General features: G+C 35.8%; 1 protein-coding gene across 2 annotated transcripts in view; it reads right to left on the reverse strand.

Annotated features, from left to right (window-relative positions):
- trappc10 (trafficking protein particle complex subunit 10) overlaps window positions 1–5,744 on the reverse strand; it is a 32,307-nt gene extending 26,563 nt beyond the window's left edge. For both annotated transcript variants that reach the window (XR_012387412.1, XM_073917205.1), the window contains exons 1-2: window positions 5,579–5,744; window positions 3,852–3,933 (exon numbers count right to left, since the gene is read on the reverse strand). Coding sequence is in view for 1 of the 2 variants with exons in the window: in XM_073917205.1 (XP_073773306.1) it covers window positions 3,852–3,933; window positions 5,579–5,639 (143 nt within the window). In the remaining variant the exon portion in view is untranslated. The remainder of the gene's footprint in view (window positions 1–3,851; window positions 3,934–5,578) is intronic.
- Between the last annotated feature and the right edge of the window lie 3,927 nt (window positions 5,745–9,671).

Below are 9,671 nucleotides of genomic sequence, written 5' to 3' on the forward strand. Positions count from 1 at the left end.
GGCTTTGATCCTGATTTTGTCACTGTTGCTTTATATGCAAATGAGATTGTGCTCTTTTCAAAGAAGGGCGGAGCTACAAATGCCTGTACATCATACCTGCCAACATACCTGTTCCTCATGTCATTGGTAGTCTAGCATCAAATCTCATAAAGCTTTGGAATCCAGTGGTATCTGGATGCAGACTTGGATTCGCACGCCGAGACTGCATATCTCAGAGATGCAATGTCAGACACAATGGAGCGAGTGACGTCACGGTGAGGGGCGGGGTTAGCGGTGGGCATTAAAAAGCCTTGCATGCAGCTCAGATTCCATCTGCACTGAGTCTGCAGCCAGACCGCTCTCTTGGAATCAGTCGAGGATGAGCGAATAGAGAGCAGATTTGTATTTTTGGGTGAACTCTCCCTTTAACAGAGCAGAGGGAATAATACAGGTTTATTTTCCAGAAAACCTAATAACCTCACGCACGTTCAGGAGCCTGCATCTCTGCGTGTTTACTTTCCAAGATTTTCCAGAGCCTTGACATAACTGTAAATATGTTCAAGCAGTCGTGGGAAGCCGGTGAATGTTGTGATCTGTGCATTACAGATCTGCTTGTTTCAGACTGACGGATTAAACAGGAAGTGCAACAGTTTCCCTCCAGGAAGATCATGTGAGAGAGAACACTTCCTTATTCCTGTCTCAGCACAGCAGATCTGCTTTATACAAGACATTCAGTTCACATCAGAATTATTTGCCCCTTCATCTTTCAATAATTCCCAAATGATGTTTCTCAGATTAAGGAATTTTTCACAGTGTTTCCTCTAATATTTGTTCTTCTGGAGAAAGTCTGATTTGTTTTATTTCGGCTAGAATAAAAGCAGTTTTTAATAGTTGCAAACCCATGTTAAGCTCAATATTATTCACTCCTTCAGCAATATTAGTGTTGGATTGTCTCCAGAACAAACCACTGTTATACAATGACTTGCCTAATTACCCTAACTTTACCCTAATTACCCTAGTGAAGCCTTTACATGTCACTTTAAGCTGAACACTAGTGTCTTGAAGAATATCTAGACTAATATTATGTGCTGTCATCATGGAGAAGACATAAAAAATACAGTCAAAAGTATTCAAGTACAGAAATAAAACAATCAATAATGCTGTATAATAATAATAATAATAATGATAACAATAATAATATTATTAATTATAATAATAACAACAATAATAATAATATTAACAATATTAATAATAATAATAATAATAATAATAATAATAATAATAATAATAAATGTACAATAATGCTGTATATTTGTATAAATAATTAAACACATTTAATACATCCTGCCATGTGACGATTGCAGATTCACACATTGCCCCATCAATGCTAAAACAATATATTCTGCCGGGCGCATATATCTGATGAATAAAATAACACATAAACGAGCAGAGCGCCTCTCCAGACCTCAGACTCATCCTGATTGGCTGGTGTTTAATGCAGCTTCCTGTCGCCCGCGTTCACACAGTTTACTATCAGACCGAGTTTATTAACACTTTATTTGCAGAATACAGCGTATAAACACACACACACACACACACACTTCAGAGGAACAGCTAGACGCTGCTTTAATACACTGTTTTTTGACATTTCACATGAGTCACAATCTGCTATAATGTTAATATTCAGATCGTCAACAGTCTGCTAATAATGCAGCATAATTAATATATTGTTTTAAAGTAGAATTATAATTAATAAACAATCCATGATAATATAGAACTTTTTGTATGTGAATTTATTAAAATATATCAGTTTATGAACAGTGGCATCAATCTTACAGTGCTCTTAAAGGGACAGTTCACACCCAACATATGAACATGTGCTCACCCATGATTGCTTCTTAAGCTTTATCAGTTTCTTCCTTTGAACACAAAAACAAGATATTTTGAAAAATGCTAGAAATTGCTCGTTTTTAGTCAAGTCAATGATTCGTAAAAGTGGCTGTGCATATAAACGCAGCACAGTAGACACGCAGTCGCTTCAAGCTATAAATAATTATCAGCAGAAAAAACTGAGATATGATAATTAACTGTGAATTGTGGGCACTTATGATCCATATTCTGCTGTTTTTCAGTCATTTAAAATCCTCATGTCCCTGAGCTATAATTATAATTATAACCTAAAGCTATAATTCAGCCATGTTTGTAGATATTCCTCAGAGATTTAGTCACTGGTGACGGCATTGTAGCGCATTAGTGTCTGCTTTAACATGTAGTGTTAGGTTTTTTCATTCATTCATTCATTTTCTTGTCGGCTTAGACCCTTTATTAATCTGGGGTCGCCACAGCGGAATGAACCGCCAACTTATCCAGCACGTTTTTACGCAGCGAATGCCCTTCCAGCTGCAACCCAATCACTGGGAAATACCCATACACACTCATACAGTACGGCCAGTGTAGTTGATCAGTTCCTCTATAGTGCATGTGTTTGGACTGTGGGGGAAACCGGAGCACCCGGAGGAAACCCACACCAACACAGGGAGAACATGCAAACTCCACACAGAAACACCAACTGAGCCCAACGACCTTCTTGCTGTTAGGCGACAGCACTACCTACTGCGCCACTGCGTCGCCCTAGTCCATTTCTCTTTGAACTTAAAAATAAGAGAAAAACATTTTTGCCATTGAAACGGAAATAATAATTTTTATTATTTTATATTTAATATTTATGTTTGAATTTTGTTGTTATTTTTATTATAACTTGTTGAAATTATTTTCCTGAATGTTGATTTTGTATTGTAAATTTTATGTTGAGTGGGGTATAAAAGTTCAATGACAAAAAAAGTAGTAATTCTACACTGAAATGAATAAATAAAAACAAGAATAAAGAAACAAATAGTATTTGTCTACTGTTAATCTAAGCATCATATTAGCTGAGTATTTCCCTTTAAAGAGAACAAATGTAATCAGAGGCTGCTGAACATCTGTCTGAAATGCTCTGTTGATCAGCTGTATTATGGGCTTGTTTAGTATTTTCATTGTGTTTGTTTTTTTCTCTTTGGTGTAGAAATGTGTGTATTCCATGCAACATATGAAGCTGATGGGTTTAGTTTCTGTCATGTGACTGGTGGTGCGCTCGCACCATTATTTCAACAAGGTGCACCTGGAAAGCATGAGCGTGTGCCACATGCACATCACTCTCAATATACGTGCAGTAAAAGAATTAACGAACTTGCGCGTACAAAAGAAGCCACATGTGAACGACCTTTAGTTAACAGCCTCCCGATAGTTAATCCAGTGTGCGTGCGTATTAGCCTCAGTGTTCAAGCTTAGAACTTTAAACTAGCGCACAGTTGCCATAACTTTAGTTGCAGCAGTATTGTTGCGTGCAGAAACGTGGTGTTGAGAGCCTTTAACAGCGCAGTTAATGGTGAAATCGCTTAATTGTTGCGTGCCTAGTTAATAATGCTAATATTCAGCACAAATTCGCACATTTCTTAGCACAGAACAGGCTCTTATCTGCTCGATGATTATCTGGCTTTTTGGCTAAAAAACATTTAAATCCCTCACTCTGGGAGATAGTCATGTATTGCCCCCTAATGGTGTGACTACATCTGAAAACTATCGATAGTAGAAAAAAAGGTGTACATATATATATATTCCTTTTTTTAATTGCAATAATTAAACTTGTAATTAAAAATAGGAGTAAATAAATGTTGACATACTTTAAACTCCGCCTCTCAAACTTACACATATCTGCATATGCACATGAGCCACGCCCACGTGTGAACATCCAGTCATAGACTGAGATGCTAAAGCAAGCCCCGCCTCATGTTTGTTTTATGCGTTTATTAATATTTATAGGAGTCTCTCACCTCCTCCACTCCATTGGTTCTCTGGGCAGCTGCTGAGTCAGGGATGTGTAGAGGGCCGTGAACAGGGTCTGATCACCCGCATCTGCGCAACACACACACACACACACACACACACACACACACACACACACAGACTGTCAAATCTGACCATTTTCGCAATGACAGATTCAGCACTGTTCGAAGCAATTAAGTGAACAACTGACTCAAAAAGAATGAATCTTTGCTGTGTTTGTCGGTTTTGCTCCACATTATTAATGAGCAAAGCTGTGAAACACTCTCTGCCATCCTGATATAGTCTGATAATTGTCTAATCTATTATTATGATCACTAATAGTCTAATAATTGTGTATTTATGATATGAAACGAGAATTAATAGAGAGCTGACGTGATACAGAAAACCCACTGACAGTGAAGATGATAATGAGAGAACACAGGTGTGTGTGTGTGTATAATAGAGAGCGAGTGTGTGTGTGTTTTCCTGTATTAATGAACACACACACACTCTCTTTATTACAAAATTATTCAAACTGATTCAAGAGAAGAAAAAATAAATGAAAATAAAAAATAAACAAAATCGCTGCTGTGTTTGTCGGTTTTGCTCCACATTATTAGCGAGCAAAGCTGTGAAACACTCTCTGCCATTCTGATATAGTCTGATAATAGTCTGATATATCATTACAATTATGAATAGTCTGATTTCTTTGTATTTAAGCGATGACAGAAGGAAAGTCAGCAAAAATAACTGTAATGACAGATTCACTGCAGGTGTGTGTTCATTAACATTAGATTAATAATAATATTCCTTGTTATATTGACAGCACTGAGTATTTTGAGGTGTCAGTTTTGACGTGTTTCACCACAGTAAATCTGACAGTTTCACAATGACAGATTCAGCACTGCAATGAATCATTCAAAACGATTCTAAAGAATGAATCACTGCTGTATTTGTAGCTTTTGCTCCACATTATAAATAAGCAAATTCATGAAACACTGCCATTCTGATAAAGTCTGATAATAGTCATAATAAAATATATTAATAATATGATTATATATAATAAAAAGTCTAACAGTCATTTATGTATGCATTTATCTGATGACCGGAATTCAGTGAATACAGTAAACCTGCAAACAGTGACGCCAATAATGAGAGACCACAGGTGTGTGTGTGTGTGTGTGTGTGTGTGTGTGTGTGTGTATTAATGTCAGAAAACACACTCTTTCTCACTCGGTATTGTACTGATGTCATCGAGTGTTTTGAGATGACTGCATTCCTATAAGACAGCTTGTCGTGATTCACCACAGTAAATCTGACAGATTCAGCACTGTAGTGAATCACTCGAACCGAATCAAAAATGAAACCGATTCAAAAGAACGAATCGCTGCTGTGTTTGTGGTGTTTTGCTCCACATTATTAGCGAGTAAAGCGGTGAAACACTCTCTGTCATCCTGAAAGAGTCTGATAATAGTCTGATGTATCATAACGATTATTAATATCCATATATGTCAGTCCTCAGGTGATGACAGGAGGAAATGATCGGGCGTTCACAATCAGAGACAGTGAATACTGTCAACCTGCAGACAGCGAAGACGATAATGAGAGAACACAGGTGTGTGTGTGTGAGAGAGAGAGTGTGTGTGTATTAATATCAGAAAACACACACTCTCTCGTTATCAGTGTGTGTGAGAGAGAGAGAGGCGATGAGCGGCGCGCGCGCACGGACACTCACAGGTCACTATGGGCTTGTTCTCCATGGTGTAAATGATGGGTTTCTCCTCATGGGTCTCCATGGGCTCCGCTGATCAGCTTCAGTCCACCATCGGCAGAGGAATCGATCACTTTCAGCACCGCTGCTGTATCGATGAGGCCCCGTCACTCTCCATTTCCGATCTGCTGACACCCGATGATGACTTCCGGCCGCGTCACACATACAGCGGATGCGCGCGCACTACTCTACAAAATAAACAAATAAATAGTGCACAAAGCTTCTGTTGACTTTTACATCTTCACACGTATTACTTTAACACTTGAACATCTTGGGTTTTATTTCTTGACAGTTTAAGATCATTGATTAAACACAGCAGACACTCAGAGGAAAGTAAAAGCAAAACCACTGCTACTGAAAATGAAATAAACTTGAACTGAAATGGATAAAAATAAAAACTGCTGCTTTATTTACTTTAGTTTGCCGATACGACATCAAGTGTAAAGCTGAAATAAAACAAGTCTAAAAACACAAGAATAAAAGCAAACAAAAACAATGTGAATTCTACAACATTAAACATTGTTAGACTGTAGAATACACCGAGCGTTAAAGAGACTTTGAGTAAACTAAATATACAATTTAATAAACTAACAATACAACTGAAACAAAACACTGTGAACTTAAAGAACTATTTCAAAATATTCATAAAATAATGCAAAATTACAAGATATTCATGAATAGTTTATTATATATATATATTGTCATGATGCATATATATGGAGGAAAAAAACATGCAAAAACATTAAATAATATGTAAATTTAGAAACGTGTCATCATTCCTATTAGAACGAACCTAGCATGTTCCCATTTGTGCCTACCAACTTAATAACTTGTTGTTTAAATGTGTTTCAACTATTTTTATCTCTATTACAAAATGTCTGTGTTTTAGTTTAATTTGCATATATTCATTTTTTTTTATTAATATCTACATAACTTTGTCTATTTTAGTACTTTTTCACAAAAAGTTTTTTAGTTTTTAGGTTGTTCAGGGACAACAGATGAAAATCATCCTTCTGACTATTCCTGGTACATTTGCAGAAATGCTCATTAATGTACACTGTCCCTGCCAAATAAACAAATAAAAATAAAAATAATTAAATAATTGAGTAAATAAGTATCCATAAATTCCTGAATAAATAAAACATTAAATTGGGCGTCACAGTGGCGCAGTGGTTAGCACGATCGCCTCACAACAAAAAGTTTGCTGGTTTGAGTCTCGGCTGGGTCAGTTGGTGTTTCTGTGTGGAGTTTGCATGTTCTCCCCGTGTTGGTGTGGGTTTCCTCCGGGTGCTCCGGTTTCCCCCACAGTCCAAACACATGCGCTATAGGGGAACTGATCAACTACACTGGCCGTAGTGTATGAGTGTGAATGAGTGTGTATGGGGGTGTTTCCAAGTACTGGGTTTCAGCTGGAAGGGCATCCGCTGCGTAAAACATTTGCTGGAATAATTGGCAGTTCATTCCACTGTGGCGATCCCTGATAAATAAGGGACTTTGCTGAAGGAAAATGAATGAATAAATATAAACAGAAGCATTCTTCAACATACTGGATATCAGTGTTATTTTGGACTCATTGAGCTCATTTTTATGAAAAGTTTGAATTAATGATTGTATTTTAATTTTACGTTTAGATAATGTTTTAATAATTCTAGATGGGGGTTAAATTTCATTAGTTTTATTCAGATATCTGAGTAGACTTTTCCCCCCCAAATTTATTTTAGTTGTATTTCAAGCTATTAATTATTTAAGTATTTAATTTGTGGATTTTTATATTAATTTATTTATTTATTAACATATTAATTTTTTAAAAACTTTTTTTCATTTATTTATTAATTTTCTTTTTAGTTTAGTTCCTTTAATTAATCTGAGGACGCCACAGCAGAATGAACCACCAACTTATTCAGATGTTTTACGCAGCGGATGCAGCATAACCCAGTTCTGGGAAACACCCAGTTTAATATTATTCAATTATTAATTTATTTTTAATCAATTATTATTCCAACAATTGTCTGTCCTTTTTTACTTTTGATATATGTTCATGATGGAATCGAGTGTCCTTTTGTGTGCAGTGCTTTACAGTGACGTCATGAAGGGATACAGCTGCAGAGCCTCACATCAATATAGCATAATGTTTGTGACACTGTACAACAATAATGAATATTTAGTTCCAAAACAAATGTTATTACTGTCTTTATAACAGTATTATTACTGTTAGGGTTGTGGTAAGGATAGACGTTAATAAAATTCAATTTAATGAGTAATTTAATAAACAATATGAATAATACACAGTATAATTAGTTACTGTTTTACATCACTGTAAATAAAATGGGTTTAGGGTTGAGAGTAGATGTGAGAAATCTAATAAATAATATATGAATGTGAATATGAATATTACCGTTGCTCTTTTTACATTACTGTGATGTTGGGGTGGGCTGGATCTTAATAAAACACAATTTAATCATGGTTGTTTAATTAATGTTATAAACCAGTGGTTCTCAAACTGTGGTACGCGTACCACTAGTGGTACGCGGGCTTCCTGCTAGTGGTACGCGGAGGAACCGCTGAATAATGAAAGAAACAATTAACACTTTTAATCCTTTAATGCGTAATATAACATTGATGTGATCAGCATTGGCTGTTTTGTGAAGCGTACGATCACAACGCTGTGCTTAGAATGTTTATTTTAGTGCAATGTGTCATAAGCTGTTATAAATCATTTCCCGAAGTTTAAGAATTGATTCTGAAGCGTGATTTGACCGACATGAAAAGTGGCCAATCACAGTCGACCTTGTCTAGTTGCGTGAAACGTAAGGGCGGGACAAATACTTTCTGTGTTGCAGAGACAGAAAAAACAACTTAAAAACAAATGTTTTGTTGGATTAATGCTTCTCGGATGTTTTCACTATAGAGATGTCTAGCAGAGTAATTAAACGGCGGACATATTTCCTGCCTTTTTGATGATCTACATACACGTTTCGCTCTCCGACAGCCAGTCTCTCGCCTCTGACCTGTCACTCCTCTAATTACATTCTGAATGGCGGCGCGGGAATGGAGGTATTGCGCAATAACTCATTTCTGCAAATGTGGCGAGTGCTTTATTTTAACACGAGAGCGCATTCATGTACGCAAATCGCTAAAACAGATATGCGAGCTCTTAAATATGCTTTTTTTCAAATGAACTGCAAGTGCTCTCATGATCGCGTGTGTGCTCAGATTGAATACAATCGCGATCTCCCCACTATTAAAGTAGACATTATTTATCTTTGCTCCTTGACTAAATTTAGTCAAAAGTATTCACGTTATTAAGTATTTAGAAATAGATTGATACATGACCGATGACAATGCTAATGGTCTTCTTATTTGGCTGTGTTGTGAAGTGAAACTTACTTTTAGCAAAGGTGTATTTTTTATTTTTTTTCTTTACGACAAAAGAATTATGCTGGAAATGTTTTTGGATTAGGTATTTGTGTGATTTATACATTAAGCTGTATTCTGATCTGTCTTAAAGCATTACAGGTCAAAGCAATCCGTTGTTACTTACTGTTTATTTATCAAAATTAACAATAAGGCTCTTAAAGCACTGCTTTGATTAATGTAGTGTTTTCATTTCAAATACCTCAAGTAAAATAAAGTCATTTGTTTTATTAATTTTTTTTTACTGACAGTGTACTTGTATTTTTTTTAAAGTTTCTATTTTAGATTAGGTTAAATGTAAAATAAAATCTACATGTGATGAACAGCTTTTTAAGAAACAAATTTGCCATATTGTAAAGAAAAATAGTGTAAAATATGTAAATAAAGGGCTAAATTAAATCTTTTTACCATATACTTCCATTAAACCTTTCAAAGCTTGTAAATATCGTTTAAAAAAATGGGCAAAAAGTGTCTCTTTGGCCTTAAAGATTATTTGGTAGTTTTACCAGTGCTATTGAAAAAGATTAATTGTCATGAAAGGAAAAATCGACCATACTTTCTTTGTTAGTGCAATTTTCTGTACATGTAGCTTTGGGATTTAAGCAATTAAACCATTCAATCAAGTTTACACTTAAAAAAAAGT

Source organism: Danio rerio, chromosome 11, assembly GCF_049306965.1.
Source record: "Danio rerio strain Tuebingen ecotype United States chromosome 11, GRCz12tu, whole genome shotgun sequence".
Lineage (NCBI taxonomy): Eukaryota > Metazoa > Chordata > Actinopteri > Cypriniformes > Danionidae > Danio > Danio rerio.